The sequence below is a fragment of the Eptatretus burgeri genome, chromosome 4 (genome assembly GCF_056783735.1).
Source record: "Eptatretus burgeri isolate ZD-2024b chromosome 4, Ebu_testis_v1, whole genome shotgun sequence".
Taxonomy (NCBI): Eukaryota; Metazoa; Chordata; class Myxini; order Myxiniformes; family Myxinidae; genus Eptatretus; species Eptatretus burgeri.
This window is the reverse complement of record NC_140964.1, coordinates 130326984-130343905: the sequence shown is the minus strand read 5'-3', so window position 1 is coordinate 130343905 and position 16922 is coordinate 130326984. Positions and strand designations below refer to the sequence as shown.

Here is a 16922-nt window from a genome sequence, read left to right as displayed (position 1 = left end):
ATGAATATATGTATAATATTCTATGGGGTGTAAGCGATTCAAGGATAGTAAGGGATGAGGAAGGAGTTGAAGAAGAGAGGGAAGAGGAGGAAAAGGAGAAGGAGGAGAAGGAGAAGAAAGAGAAGGAGGAAAAGGAGAAGAGAGAGAGGGAGGAAAGAGAGAGAATAAATAAATATCAAAATATGGAAACCAGTGAGATTCAAAAAAGAATAGGGGTATTACAGAAAATAACTCAACCCACCGAGGAGGAATACAAAGAATTAACAAGTCTATTTGCAATACTTTCGACAAGACTATTAAAATCCATATCTTATTCATTTTAATTCAAGTTTTTCATTTTTATTTTTTTTCTGAAATAAATGGAGGAGAGAGTGAAGGCATTTCTACGGATTCTTTATGTTTTAAAAATTAAGATTCAAATGTGCATGTTGGAAACTAAAAAGGTTTTTGCACTCTGCAGGACTTTTTCACATAAATAAATGAGTTATTGTCTCAAATGTAAAAAGAAAACTAATACTAAAAATATTTCATATATTAAAAGTAAAAATAACAGGGTTATACAAAAAGGTATATGTTCGGTGTGTGGTTCAAAAAAAAATCAATTTATCTCCAAACACAAACTCGGAGGAGATATACAAAAGTTTTTATCAGGAAGTAAATTTACAACTACTGGAATACCAGGGGAATTACATCTTCCAGGATATTCTTTCTGTGGTCCAGGCACAAACTTGGATAAAAGATTAGATGAGGCAGACAATCCTAAATCCTGGAGTAAGCCTATCAATAGAGTTGATGAAGTGTGCATGAGACACGATATTGATTATGGGAATACCACAACGTTGGAAGAAAAGCATGAAGCCGATAGAGAAATGTTGTATAATTTGTCTCTGATACAAAATCCAACCTTGAGAGAAAAAGTTGATAGGTTCATCGTGAAGAAGATGATCAGTGCTAAATTGAAACTTGGACTTGGAAATTAAAAAAAAACAAACTTATAGGCTCTAATGATGTCATTAAGACTAAAGAGCAATTAGCTGATGAATTACATAAACCAATATTCACAAAGTTTCAGAGAAGGAAAGTTTATTCCAAGGAAGTGGATTATATCTGGTCTGCTGATTTGATTGAACTCAATAATGATAAGGGGTACAAGTATGCTTTAACCGTTATTGATTTGAGGAGTAGATATGCGTGGGTTGTCCCTTTAAAAATCAAAACAGGTAATACTCTTATGTTAGCTTTTCAACAGATATTTAATAAAAGTAAGAGAAAACCTAAAAAATTGTGGACTGATGAGGGTAGAGAGTTTTATAACAAGACGTTTATGAATTTTCTAAAAAATAACAGTATTACATTATACAGTACCTTTAATGAAGGGAAGGCAGTTGTTGTTGAACGTTTTAATCGTACCTTAAAAGAGAGACTATATAAAAAATTCACACAACTCGGTTCACAACAATGGTCATCTTTTATTCAGGATATTGTGGATAAGTATAATGACACGATTCACACGTCAACAAATATGAAACCATCAGAAACTGCTCATCTTCACTCTTTCATTCCTCTTTTTTCCCACCTTTGGAATAAACTTCCTCACTCTATTCTTTCCCATTCTTCCCTCCAGGCTTTCAAAACAGCTGTTCACCACCACCTCTTATCTTCCCCCATCCAAATCCTCGATCTTTTCTACCCCCGATAATCCACCCAAGCCCACTTCCTTCAATTCTCCTGCTTTCCTTCCTGAAAGTCCCTGTAATGTCCATCTTCTCTTCGCCATGTTCCCCATCCCATCCCCATCCCTCTCCCTTCCACAGTTCACCTAATGTGTCTGTTCCCCAATGTTTTGTCCCTTCCACTCCCGCCCCTCTTGTCTCATGCCTCCTTGCTGCGAGTTGTGTGTTCGCTCTCATACGAGCCTCGACCAAGGTATACAAAAAAAAAAAAAAAAATTTACAAAATTAAAATATGAAAAAGAGATTAATGTCAGAAAACCTTAGTTCAAAGTTGGTGATATCGTAAGAATATATAGGTGGAAATCTCATTTTGAAAAGGGTTTTACTGAACGATGGACGAAAGAACTTTTTTAAATTGTTGATGTAATAGATACGGTTCCTTGGACTTATAAAATATATGATTTGGAAGGGGAAGAGATTTTAGGTTCATTTTATTCACAGGAATTACAAAAGACAAAACTAAGCAGATAATACACCTTTGTGGACACAAGAGGGACAAGTCCGAGGTGTATTACAGTTAAGTATATAATGTGTGTCAAGGGGGACGTTCTTAGATCTGTGAACCCCAAACACAGAATCCTCAACTGAATAGTCAAGGCTTAACTTTTGTTTGTTGGTGTGTGTGTGTGTGTGCAATGGGAGCAATGGGTTGGCGCTTCACTCCCTCCTACTATACACCGTTGTGGACACTCGAGGGCCAAGTCCGAGGTATATAACAGTATATAATGTGTGTCAAGGGGTGGACGTTCTTAGATCTGTGAACCCCAAAAACAGAATCCTCAACTGAATAGTCAAGGCTTAACTTTGTTTGTTGATGTGTGTGTGTGTGTGTGTGTGTGTGTGTGTGTGTGTGTGTGTGTGTGTGTGTGTGTGTCTCTCTCCCAACCCTCACATTCAAAATCTCAACCCCAACCCTCACATTCAAAATCTCAACCCCAACTCAATCCTCGCCCAACACAATGTATTTTTCAAAATGAGATTTCCACCTATATATATATTTTTTTTTTACGTTTTTTTTTTTTCTGTTCTTCCAATTCTGTCTTTTAAGGCTTTCAGGTTTGATGACGTAGAAAGGGGGAGTAAGCCTGCACTTTCTTCCCAGAACGAACAATGTATATTTTTTATGTTTTTTTCTCTTCTTCCAATTCTGTCTTTTAAGGCTTTCAGGTTTGATGACGTAGAAAGAGGGAGTAAGAACTTTCTTGATAGGTTTTGATCCCAAAGAGTGGTAGCATTTCAAGTCTTCAAAATAAACCCAACTTTCCAAGTCTCCAAGGTATAACCACATTCCTGTTGAGTTTCCAAGATATGTATCACATTGTGAGTTATCAAGCCAGAACCCACATTTCAAGTATTCAAAGTAAAACGAACTTACAAAGTCTCTTAAGGATAACTCATTTACTGATTTTTTCAAAATTTGTGAGTCTCCAAGGTAGGTCCCATATTTAGAACCATCTTGGCAGAACCCTTTTCCTGAGTCTCCAAGGTAGTTATTTAAACCATCAAGGCAGAACTCATTTACTGATTTTTTCAAAATTTGAGAGTCTCCAAGGTAGGTCCCATATTTCGAACCATCTTGGCAGAACCCTTTTCCTGAGTCTCCAAGGTAGTTATTTAAACCATCTTGGCAGAACTCATTTACTGATTTTTTCAAAATTTGAGAGTCTCCAAGGTAGGTCCCATATTTAGAACCATCTTGGCAGAACCCTTTTCCTGAGTCTCCAAGGTAGTTATTTAAACCATCAAGGCAGAACTCATTTACTGATTTTTTCAAAATTTGTGAGTCTCCAAGGTAAAACTTGTATTCTGGCTCATCAAGGTATAACTTGTTCAGTGGGTATTGTCTTGATAACTCACAATGAGTACTATTGCTGTAAAACTCTTTTTCAGGATTTTGCTGGTCTCCAAGGTATAACTCTTTGGTTGGGCCATCAAGGACGAACTCGTTCTGTAGGTCTTGGTCGCTCATAAGGTCTTCAACCAAGCCAACAATTTCCCTCCAAGTTGTGGCAAAATCAGTATTTTCATATTGCATTTCAGATACAATTTCCTGTGAGAGGAAATAATAATAATGTATTAATTAAGTTATTTAATTATTAAACGAGTCGATGTTTAAAAGGAACTAAAAATAGGAAAATAAAATCTTACCTCAATGGATAAGAGGTTTGAATCCAGTTCATCAACTTGAAGGTTTAGTTCCATACAAGTCAGAGAGTTCCAAGGAACCCCAAAGTCATCCCACTCAAGGTCTTGCTCGTTCTGTAGGTCTTGGTCGCTCATAAGGTCTTCAACCAAGCCAACAATTTCGCCCCAAGTTGTGGCAAAATCAATATTTTCATATTGCATTTCAGATACAATTTCCTGTGAGAGGAAATAATAATAATGTATTAATTCAGTTATTTAATTATTAAACGAGTCAATGTTGAAAAGGAACTAAAAATAGGAAAATAAAATCTTACCTCAATGGATAAGAGGTTTGAATCCAGTTCATCAACTTGAAGGTTTAGTTCCATACAAGTCAGAGAGTTCCAGGCAAGCACACAGCACACCATTGCCAGCAAAAACAAATGTTTAAAATGGAGCCTGGGCTTGAAGCTTTTCGGGAAAGACTGGTGGGTGTGGTTTCCTTTGGAAATTCCCTGGGCAAGCCTAGGCAAGCCTTCATTGGGAAATTTTTCAAAACCATAACATGCTGGAATTTTCTAGTGATTTCTTTGTGAGTCAGAGATGAACTGGAAATGATGTAAGAGTAGGCGGGGCTTAGCAAAAGTAGGCGGGGCTTAGGAAAAGTGGGCGTGGCTTAGAAAAAACCTCATAAAAAGTGGGCGGGGTTTAACAAAAGTGGGCGGGGCTTAAAGAAAAGTGGGCGGGGTTTATAAAAATCCACAGAAAGTGGGCGGGGCTTAGAGAAAAGTGGGCGTGGCTTAAAGAAAAGTGGGCGGGGCTTAACAAAAATAACCTGTGGCTCAGGAGGTGGTCAAACAAGAGCATTAAGAGAAGTTTATCATTTCGTAATGGCACAAAAGGGGTATCTTAAAAAATATAAACATTCAAATGTTTTGTTTGTCAATATTTTAGATGGGGATTATTGTGCAAAGAAAATTAAACTATTGAAGGAATTTGAGAATGAACAAATCTTTATAGGTTCAATGAGTGAGCTGTTCAACCCCCAGGTGTTCAATTCAATGAGGTTCAACCTCCAGGTTAAAAGGGGAGACAAATAAATATTCCTTGGGATAAAAAGGGGGTTTATTTTTAGGGAAAAAAAAAGGGAATCGCTGAAAATCCCCCATTCATTTACATGGGGAAAAGTGAGCCAGAACCAGTATTCTTACCATATATATATATATATATATATATATATATATATATATATATATATATATATATATATATATATATATATATATATATATATATATACATATATATATATATATATATATACATATACATACATACATATATATATATATATATACATACATATGTCGGGAATCGTACCTTTTTCTATTAGCTTAGTTTTAGAAGCCATTATATATGGTTTTTGCAGGCTTGGTGATAATCAAACTATACCCTTGGCCTGCTGCTTGAGAAAAGGGACAATTAGAACATTGTATGCAGAAAATTATTATAATTGTCCTTGAGTAATTCAAAGGAGCATTGTGAGAACAGGAACCGTAACGTGCTCTTATCTCGACTCATGTTTCAGCATTCTTGTAATGAAAGGACAAAATGTGGAATAAGCATTTGTCCAAGGATAAAACCGAGAATATAAGAGGGTAATGCCTCGTCAACTAACTAGTGACGGCACCCTCCGAGCATCCTGAAGGTGTATTGATGTTCTTGGTGTTGCCGCACTCCGTGTGCACGTATCTTGATAAATGATATTAAATAGCCTCTCTCTCAAGTACAACATCTCTCTTCAAATATCTTGGTCAAGGGTGATTTTAGTGTACGACATGTGTATATATATATATATATATATATATATATATATATATATATATATATATATATATATATATATATATATATATAGATATCCCACCCGGCGTGCGATCAGCCGCGTAACTCGAATCACGACGCGTCGCCCACCAGAACGGACAATGCAGTGGTGACCGTCTTGGACCTTCCGCCAAGGAGCTAGCCACGGGTGGGGGTTTAACCTTACCACAACCCAGTCCGCATTCCACCCACGCGAAATAGGGTGAATCGCCGAATGTCGATATACCTACGTGCCCACGCGGGCAGTGTACCGAGGAGTTGTACCACGCCACAGGTCGACTCCGGACACGTACCGCTTAAGCAGCTCGTTCCATGCTGCAGGGATAACCGAGCGGAGTTATCGTCGACCTCGACGGTTCAGATTACTTACTGGGTGTCTAAACCCACTACCAATCCTTTACGTGATGGAAGATGGAACTTTCAACGGAGGAAAGGACGCAACGAAACGGGAAAACAGTTCAACAAGCAATTTTATTACACACACAGACAAACACGTATTTTACAATCACAGTTATACAAAAACAATGCACGTATAGAGTCAAAGCAAGAACACAACGCAGAGTGACAACCGAATAACGCAATGTACAAGTACTTCTACGGGTTTACTTTGTAGACTGGCGCCACACACACACATTTACACCAAAAGCAAAGAAAACACAAGCCACCCTCACAGGCAAGGAGGCAGACAGGTCCGTGGACCAAATGAACGTGGGACCTGGGTGATCGGCCAGGTCCACGAGACCGAAGGGGTCTTACCCGCGCCCTCGTGGCGCGATGGCGGGCTAGCCGCAATGTCCGCGTAACGCGCTTGACTCCGTGCCCCTGGTATGGTCGGTGAACTCCTCCAGGTGTGCGTCGCGCAGGCACGTGTTGGTCGGTCGACACCACGGTTGGGGCGGGGAGCGGACGGGGTTACCGACGCTATCTCAGCGCGGATGGGGGAAATCGTTGATGCTCGGGGTGGGAAGAGGGGAATGGCGGCCCCTCAGTCCCGCTAGCGGGGTCTCGGGACCGCACCGACTCCGGCGAACTCTCGCCCCTGAGCCCTCTTCTGCGTCCCTGCTCCATTCAGCGACTCGTCCCTCGACCTCACTCCGAGCTCCGTCCCATCTCCGCAAACACACGCCTCAGACTCCATGACTTCCAACCAGTTCCACTTTCTGCGCCACTTTCTGCGCCACTTTCTGCACCCACTTTCTCCACACACTTTCTGCACCCACTTTCTGCACCCACTTTCTTCACTCGCGAGCTGCGTTGTGCTCGCGTCTTTATAGACCGGGGGTGTAGCTTGTATGCAGATTTGTGGATCAAAACACGCTTGGAGGCGAGGCCACGCCTCGTTTAGCCATTGGTCGGGCAAACAAGGGCGTGAGGCTCTCCTGATCCTAATTTCCTCCTACAAGGAGTAGACATGCATCGCGCTTGGGGCGGAGCCACACCGCACAACGCTGGCCCATTGGACGGAGAAAAAGGGGCATGAGCCTCTCCTGATCCATTTTCGCTCTTGCAAAGGAATCCATTTGTACCCGTGGCTTGACGCGTTCGGCAAGAATCACCGAACGGGCCCCTGGACAGCACTACGTTCGGTGTTGGCAAGTGGTGTGGTTGTTGGTTGTGGAAAGAGAAAGGCGAAGGGGTTGGGGGGTTTGCTGTGGTGGTTTGGTGGTTGGTGGGCGTCGTTTGGGAATGGCGGTGAAGCGATGTTTGCGGGATGGAGTTGTGGAGGTAAAGAGGCGAAGGTGATGGTGTTTGAGTTGTTGGCGGCTTAATGGTCCAAAATAACGATAGAGAAAGAAAAATGGCTAACTCAAAGCGTCGCAGCCCGGATGAACCACACATATTCTCCCGAAACAACAGGTGTTGACTAATTACACATGAACTTAGTCATAACTGATCTAAGGACCCTTTATGGTGTATTACGAATTTCCACAGCCGTAACAAAAAATATATATATATATATATATATATATATAAATATAAATATAAATATAAATATAAATATAAATATAAATATAAATATAAATATAAATATATATATAAATATAAATATATATATATATATATATATATATATATATATAATGTTTGTATTCACAAAATGGCACTCAAAGACCACACAACTCCCCCTTCTCCCAAACATGATTTAACATCAATATAATCACTTTAACTTTTCCTGTGCATCGGCATGCCCCAGATCTGATATACTCATCAGTGTTAAGAAACATGAAGGTTTGAGAAGAAACGAGCAAGTCCATAAACCCTTAGGTCTTTCATAGGCCCATAGCATCAAGAGTTTTTCTGGTACGGGCTGCAAAATATTAACTTTTGATCAGAAAGTCTCGAGTTGCTCAGAAAGTTCCTGCAAATCTTTCGTTGTGCAGAGGTACACCCCTTTCTCACAGGTTCATTTCCAAGTATTGTCGGCTTCTTCAAAAAGTTGGTGAGTTGTTTCATTGTACAATACTTATTTATCAGGCATGAAAGACATCCAGGCTGTCCGATGACTGTTGTCACAAGGGATTTCTGCGGATGCGTGCGAATTTCGTCATTTCAAAAATCACGTATTGTCTGTGTTAATTCGTTCCTTCTTGTGCTGTATTTGTCAAATTCGTTTTTTGTCTTGATCATGTCCGACTTTCGCAGGGGACTGTAAAATTGTGTCCCTTTTGTCTCTGGATTCCTCGTTTTGCTTCTCTCTTTCCAAATGTTTTATTTCAACCTCAAAATTGTCCGATTTCTTCTGCTCACTTCAAAAGAAAAAACAAAACAAAAAACTTCCACTCAATAGAAATCTCATCACAATTGAATTTCCTTCTGCCTGTACTTTTTGTTCTCCATTCTTTTTCCCACCTTTTCTCTACCAATTCAAACTCTTCATTGAATGAAAATGCTTCTTCCTTTAAAAGCATTTAAGAATGCTTCACATTCCTTATTTTTCCATGAAGAGAACCCAACCTTCACCATCATTGATTCCTCTTCTTATTCTTAAGAATATCTTTGTTTGTCCAATTTGGGAATTTGGAATCAGTATCCCTCCACTCCATGTCCCTTCTTCCTGCATCCCTCCTCACCCTACCCTCTCAATGCTTCCCCTTCACCTGACCAACTCAAACATTGCACATTACACCATCCCCAAAAAGCCTTCCTCAAACCTTGCCCTGACAATGCCCCTGCCCCCCCCCCCCCCGGCAATGCACCCTTCCAATGCCACCTCCCGTGTCCTTAACTTTGTGAACCTCAAACATCCAAGGTCTCTGCTCTCAATGATGGATCTCGAAATCCAGGCCACTGCCAATGAACCAGACATCATCCATTTCACAGAATCCTTTCTCCCACAGTGAGTCCCTGACTCATTGGTCTCTCTGCCTGGTTATTCTTTCCTCTAATTGGATCGGCCTGAACCCCGCCCCTGCAGTGGAGTTGCACTTAATATAAACAACTCAATCTTTCACTGCCCTGGTCTTGGACCTGGTTGAAGTGTTCAGTTATGAGGGAAAGAACATCACCAGTTGATTGGACATGATGGAATCCACCCTGAGCATCAGTTAGGAGAATGTGGTTTTCCAAGAAAGTGACAATCTGTTCATTGATAATCCATTCATATACTTTGCTCCTTCTGGGAAGAAGGCTGATATTTGGATGGATCCGACAATTTTGGCAAGAACATTTTCAGGACAATTGCAAGGATATGATCAACTTCAGAAACTTTGGAAATATCCAGCCCTTGGATGATTTTCCCCAACTTTTTGAGGAGTGATAATAATAGTCGATATCTTAATGTTCACACGGTTGGGACAAGTCGGTAATGATTCATTACATTCATCAAGTGTGGAGTTTGCATTGGCCACTGAAGGTCGATGCAAAACTACTTCTTGGTTTCTCACATTTCCCTTTGGTGTAATCTTTGTGGAAATGTTTTTGTATCACCAGATGTTCGAGAAACGCTGCAGAAAGGTACATGTTCCTGAAAGGATGATTCAACTTTAGCATGTGTTCAGGAATGGCAAATGTACACTTATGTTGAAGAAAGTGTTCAAGATTTGTATTTGCCATTTACCTCCATCACAGAAGGTGAACGGAGGTTATGTTTTCACCCAAGTTTGTCTGTCAGTGAGCAGAATATCTCAAAAAAATAGAAACAGATTCAGACGAAACCTTGTCGTCAGCTTGGCTGTATGACGAGGACAAATTAATTTGATTGTGGTGAAGATCAGCATCTGGATACGAGAATTTCTCAAGTGATTCTCTTCACCATTGAGAGAAGGGACCAAAACCGATCGAGAGCACAATGTTTCAAAAGGTTGTGGAAGCGTTGTGGCTCGGTGACAAACATAAGCCAATTTGATTATCATTCAGGTCCAGATCAAGATCCGGCTTTTCAGTGCGATACAAAACGTCAACTTTTCAGCCTGGTGGAGGTATGCGCTCTATCGAGTGCCGTTCTGGATATATTTGTGTTCAAGCTTTATATTTATGGTCACTGCACGTGCCGAAGAAAGGCAGATGGATAGGAGTTCAGGTGTGACAAGGAAGGACTTTGTATGATAGAGGATGCAGAATCAACAGCTGGCTTTGGAGTCCAACTTTGAAATGTGGTTTTCCCAAGAAAGACCATGGCTAAAAGTGAGACCTCGGATATTGAGGAACTGAACTTCCTCAAGAGGATTGTCAGGAAGGTAGATGGATGGGGAGGAGGGTTACCAGACAATCCTTTTGGAGAGATGACATGAGAGTGCAAGATTTGTCAGGATTGAAAGACATATTCCAATTGTGGGTACTGGTTCCATCATTTTTCTACAACCACAGCTGTGCCACTGATGCAGTGCCCATGTTACCAGTCCGCTGGTACTCATTTTGCCGACCTCGTAAGAATAACAGGATGAGTCAACCCACTCGGTGTTATTTCAACAGGGGCTTGAATGTCACAACTGGGCTTGAACTAAAGACCTGGTGATCTTCAGTCTTAAACATTAAGCCAAGCAGGAGAGGAGATGAAAGGATTCTGTTGAGTGCAACACGTTGACTTCCAAAGTGAAGGAGCCATTAAGCCATGTGTGCAATTGGCCTTGGATGCCAGAGGCAGAGAGTTGAGTAAGGCAGGATGCCAGACTGTATCAAAACCTTGAGATATGTTCAGAGAGACAGCTCTCATCTCTTGGCTGCCATTGAGGGCCTCCATTGCTGGGTGAGTAGAAGCAGCATGTCCAAGGTGGACTGACTTGGTCTGAAACCAAATTGGTGAACTAAGGTGAGGTTGTTACTCTGCGCTCACAAAGCGAAAAGGGGGGTAAAGCAATCAGTCACGTACGTGTGCCGGATGTACGTGTTTGCATTTTAAAAATCCATTTTCTCAGGAACCCTTGGTCTGATTGACGTGAAATTTTCGAAATTGGTGCTACTAATCCTGTAGAATGTTTTAGTCATAAATATGACATCGAAGGTCATGCGGAACAGGCACCACCTTGAAAAACCGAAAAGCTTTGCACCTCTATATATCCAAAACCATTCGATGGAAAACATTTCCACCTGGCTCATTGTCAAGTACTCCAAGAGCGGAATAAGATGTGTTAATGTTGATGTCATCGCTCTCTTCATTATTCTGTCATAATTTGACAAGTATAACGTTTGATTCGATGAGTAATGAAATTTCTTTTTTCTTTGCAACTGTTGGTCCAATTGACATGGAATTTTGACCATAGGTGTAGCTCCTCCTGTGGGAGTTTAGAATGATAAGTATGACATCATCGGTCACGTGGTACAGGTGCCATCTTGGAAAAACCAAAGAACTTTGCACCTTTATATCTCTGAAAACGCTTGATGGAAAAAATTGAAACATGGCTCATTATTGTCAAGTACTCCACCTGTGGAATAAGATGTCAATGATGTCATCATCGGTGACTTCATTATGATGTCAGAATTTGACAAATGCAACGCTTGATCAGGTCAGCATGAAAAAAATATTTCTCTGCAACTGTTGGTCCGATTGACATGAAAACTTGACCAAAGATGCACCTCCTCCTGTAGAAATTTACAATGATAAATATGATGTCAGAAGACACATCGTAAAGGTGCCATTTTGGAAAAACTGAAAAACTTTGCATCTCTATATCTCTGAAACCGATCCATGGAAAAAAATTGAAACATGGCTCATTGTCAATTCCTCCCCATGGGGAATTAAGGTATGTTAATGTTGATGTCATTTGTACCTTCATGACAACATTATAATTCAACAAGTACAACGCTTGATTCGGTAACTAATTATTTATTTTTTTATATCTGGGCAATGCTGAGGTTAAAGCACTCTTCCTATTGGTAAATTTATCCTCAATCCCTTCTCATCTTCCCTCTACCTGGTATTTCTAAAATCCTCAACTTTCCTCCAATTGACTTGAAATTTGAAGAGCATTTATATTTAAGGTCAATGAATTCAACCACCAACAATTTTTAAGATCAACATTTGCCAAATTTCTGAAATCCTCAATTTTCATTCTCCGACTGGAAATTTACACAGGACTTTCATAAAAATGGCCACCATGTATCACGTGATCTGGCAGCCACATTGGATCAAAGGGAAAATGTTTGAAAATCACCGCAGGAGAAACTGCTTCACCGATCAATGCAAAATTGAACTAATTGATCAACTCCCAATTGGAAATATGGTTTGATAAAGATGATGTCATCGGTCACGTGGTCTGGCAGACATATTGGATCAAAGAAGAAAAAAACAATCTTCAAAAAAAAGAAAAAAAAGGAGTTGGCTCGAACCAAGTCCTTCTCAAGACTGTACAGGATACGTATTCTAGGAATAATATCTGGTTGGATGTGGAAATCATGAACGTTCACCAGTTGGATATGGAAATTGGAAAACTCCAAAGCAGTTGCTTTGAAACTTGGCAAGGCCGAATCGAGCACTGTCGAGTACCCCGAGCGGTGTTGACGCCACGCTTTTGAATGATCGTGTCGAAACATGTGTTATCGACCTGTGAGAAAAGGGAAACCATGAAAGATGAGAGATGGAATGAAATTAGAAAATAATGAAGGATTACAATCACTGTATGCACGTTTTCAGTGGTGCAGTAATTGATGGAAAGTTGCATGCATAAAAATAAATGAAGAGATGGAAAGGTAATGGCAAACCACCTAGTATCAGCCTTGCTAATCAGCTGAGGACCTGCCTTCAGGCAGAGTATACAATCAATCAATCAACTGCAGCTCTTTCTCTATTTTTCCACTCACAATTGTTATATTCTCTAATTCTCGACTCCCTTGATGGTCAGAAATTCTGGTGTGGATGGTGTGCCTCCATTTCTGTTCTTTACTTTTATTCTTCCACTTTTCAAATTTCTCCATTCTGTCTGTCAACACCAATGTGTTTATTCCACTTACACGGTCTGTCTTCCTCAAATGAGGTTATCAGTGTGAACCTTTACTCGGGCATTACACGACATTTTGCCTCAGTTTCTGTAATATGTTTTAAGGTTAAATCAATTCTGTCTGATTGTCCATGCACATTTTGATGGGGTGGAAGAATTTTAAAAAGCATTCAGTGATATAATCTTCGTTTTGCGTGCAGAGAAAAACAAATTGATGAGAAAACCAACACATTCCGCTTCATGCACAATTGGCAAATGTTCGGTGTGCCACTCTTGACGGATAATAACATCCAATTAAATGTCGTCACTACTCCTTGTGCACAGGGACTCGATTGGACCCCCACCACCCCCACCTCTGCAACAATTAGATAAACACCCCTCTTACTCTCCCCAACCCCACAACCCTCAAGTGTTACGCCCATTGAAGAAAGCGCTTAATCCTTTAAAAGCTTTTGAAAACGTATTGAAATGATCATTTTCCCTTGTTTCTCTGGCATCAGCACCCCACGTGTTCTTGTTCATCATGATTTATTGTTCCTCCTCCTCTTCTTCTTTGTCTTCTTTAAAAAAGGCTTATTTTGTACAACTGTCTCTCGTGGAAATGCTGGTCCTGCCATCCATCCTCCAGTTGCTTCAGATCGACCTTTCTCCGTGCCCAGAACAAAAATGCCATCCATCCATCCCATTATGTTCATCTCAAAAAGTTAAATCTGGGAATCATGGGAAGTTGTGTGCAGAGATTGTCTGCACACAACAAGCAAATCTCATTCACTTCATTTTGAAGCGTCAAACCACTCCATGTCAGTGCCCTCCAAAACATCAACTACAAGCCCACATCCTTCCACATGTCCCCTCACCCCATCCTCATCTACCAACGAGAACTGCCACTCTCAGGTTACCCATCTCACCCCCTCCCACAGTACACCCATACCACGCCCTCCCACCTGCACCTTCTCAGCATACCCCCCCCCCCCCGTCTCATGCTCCAAGCCTCCCAACACCTTCGACCCTGTCCCTCACTGTGTGTATCTCAAACATCTGAGGCCTCCGCTCCATCCCGATAGATCTCTCAATCCAGGCTGCATCTTACTGCCTCGACATTTTCTGTTTCACAGATTCCTTTCTCCCATAGGATGTCCCTCACAATGTCCATGCCTATACAAGAGGTAAACAAACCACTTCCTGCACACGGATAATTTAAATGATGCCTCGTGTTTGGCTTTATGGTTGGGATAGTGGGCTTGGGATGTTAGAATCCTGAGTTCAAATCCCACTCGGTTGTTGAATTAATACCAGGTGGGGTTGACCCTGCCTGTTATCCTTCCGAGGTCGGCAAAATGAGTTCCAGCATGCTGATCTACTGTATTGGAGTTGCGACCCGTCCAGGATTGTGTCCAACGGCCAAGAAGACTGCTTCGGCAGCACCAATGCTCTGCACAGAGTGCGGTCCTTATGGATGGATGGATAACTTAAAAGGTGATGATAAACATGGAACACTTTGGAATTTAATGTGATTTCCAAGAAAAAAACATTGAGTTTGTCAATCGAGAATTGAAACGTCTTCAACAACACAAAATTGTTCCAAAAGAGATTCCATAAGTTACAATAAAAACAAGGACAAATGTGTCCACGAGCAGCGTCTGAAAGATTTTGTTGGCAATATTAAAAAAAACAACAACTTCCGATATTTCGTCACGTGCCTTGATTAAACCAATAGTGAAACGCGTCATTATGGATTTACGTATTTACGATATCTCGTGTATTTACGAAATTACAATACGATAAATGGAATAATCTTTAAATAGTAATGTGAACTTTTCAAAACTTTAAAGCAAATGTCTGAATGTATTGAAAAGTTCATGATCGACGCTCTCAAAAGGCACTGTCTATGTGAGGATGCGTACATGTGCTCAGTATTTAAGGAAATCCGGATCTCGTATATACAAGAGCCGAGTCCGAGAGACGAAGGTTTTGTCTTCACAAGAACAAGAACAAGAACAAGAACAAGAACAAGAACAACAACGCTGAGCTTTCTATGAGCAGCGTTTGCTATGCGAGACACTGCTAAAAACATGAATGGTTCATCATCGAGGTATTTCTTGACATATGAGGGTGTACGAAATGGTGACATACCAGACTTGGGTGGTAATCCATCATCCTGATCGTGGAGGTTGCAGACATCACTGAAAACGATTCCCCGGAAAGCAGGAACATTTTCCAGCTGCACATTTTGGAATCCAACAAACTTTTGGGAAAAACTGGAAAGTTCTCGAATAACATTCTCCAAGTTGATGAACAGACTTCCCAACAGAGAAGAACCTGCAAGTTGGACAACCTGTGGCTTCAAAAACGAATTCACAAATTTACAGAAGTCAGCATACATTGCAAATTTAAATTTCTCTTTGGCGAGAGAGAGGAGCTCTGTTCGTAATGAATCGGAGTCTGTACAAGCTCGAAGAACCTTGTGATTCTCAATTCCAAATACATTGATCACTGCTTGGGCTGTTTCTGCTCTCAGACCTTGTGATTGGAGCCATTCCAAGAAGGTGTCCATTCCAACGATGACCTGTCAGGGACACAAGGCTTATGTTAACAAAGGAAAGGTTATCCTTGTCATTTTCTTCAAAAGGGACACAGAAACACAGAAACACACACACACACACACACACACACACACACACACACACACACACACACACACACACACACACACACACACACACACACACACACACACACACACACACACACACACACACACACACACACACACACACACACACACACACACGACGGTGCCCCACATTCCCTGTGAGTTATAGAATTCCCGAATAATTTCCCTGTGGAGTCCAAGTGACCTGACACGTGATGCCCGTGGAAGGTTCACGAGGAATGTTATATTTTAGACCCTCACGATGTTGTTGAGTTTTTGGATCATGAATCAGGTTTTCATCTCCATTCAGGTTATGAAGGTTAAATATCCCACGGAACAGGTGAAGGAGGTAATCGAACCTCGTACCCTCGTTACACCTCCTCGTGAGGAGATAAAATTGGATAAACAAATTAATTATAAAAGGTTTCTGGTGGTTTTGTAGTTAAAAGGAACAATGAGGTTTAATTATCGTTGTACGAAGTTTCGTGATGATGTGATTATTAAACAATGTGGTGAATAAAACAAAACGAGTGAAAAACACCTCATGAAATCAACAACCAAACACCTCAAGATACATTGGATAAAAACTCCTTTAACTTCACTTCATTTCCGACATCGAGGAACAGAAAATTATTTTATATTTAAATTCACGTTTTACATCTTTCTGATAATTAAATAATAATTCTGAAAATACCTCTTCAGATCAGTTCCACCGGCACCACGAGGACCTGAGGTACAGGAACAACACAAGTTTACACGAAGATCACCCGGAAGTTCTTTTTCATTTGATCGATAATGATTCTTCTTCCTCGAAACGAAAATGATTCTTCTTCCTCTGATTAAAAATGATTTTTCTTCCTCTGATTAAAAATGATTTTTCTTCCTCTGATTAAAAATGATTCTTCTTCCGTTGATCGAAAATGTTCTTCTTCTTCTTCATTGTAATCACCTTTGTTGTCCTTTTATTCACTGATCTCCACGATGCAAGTTGACGACTCATTGGCCAATTCGTGTCGTATGAACGATTGAAGCCACAGATCGGCCATTTTACCACTCCCATTCATTGTGGACGAGTGATACCTCTTTGCAATCACCTTTCGTGCGGTTGTTCAATCATCGACGGTCATGAAGGTTGGAGGGACAAGCAAATGATGT

General features: G+C 40.7%; 2 protein-coding genes across 3 annotated transcripts in view; both read right to left on the bottom strand.

Moving 5' to 3' along the window:
* LOC147029117 (uncharacterized) overlaps positions 1-16539 on the bottom strand; it is a 63438-nt gene extending 46899 nt beyond the window's left edge. For both annotated transcript variants that reach the window (XM_085876185.1, XM_085876184.1), the window contains exons 1-2: positions 16462-16539; positions 15248-15680 (exon numbers count right to left, since the gene is read on the bottom strand). In XM_085876185.1, the coding sequence (XP_085732311.1) occupies positions 15248-15668 (421 nt within the window). In that variant the 5' untranslated portion in view covers positions 15669-15680; positions 16462-16539. The remainder of the gene's footprint in view (positions 1-15247; positions 15681-16461) is intronic.
* Positions 1455-5069, bottom strand: LOC147029118 (uncharacterized). The gene is made up of 2 exons (XM_085876225.1): positions 3882-5069; positions 1455-3783 (listed from the first exon to the last, which is right to left on the bottom strand). Exons 1-2 carry the CDS (start codon positions 4077-4079, stop codon positions 2674-2676), a joined length of 1308 nt encoding a protein of 435 aa, XP_085732351.1. The 5' UTR covers positions 4080-5069; the 3' UTR covers positions 1455-2673.
* Positions 16540-16922: the final 383 nt, after the last annotated feature.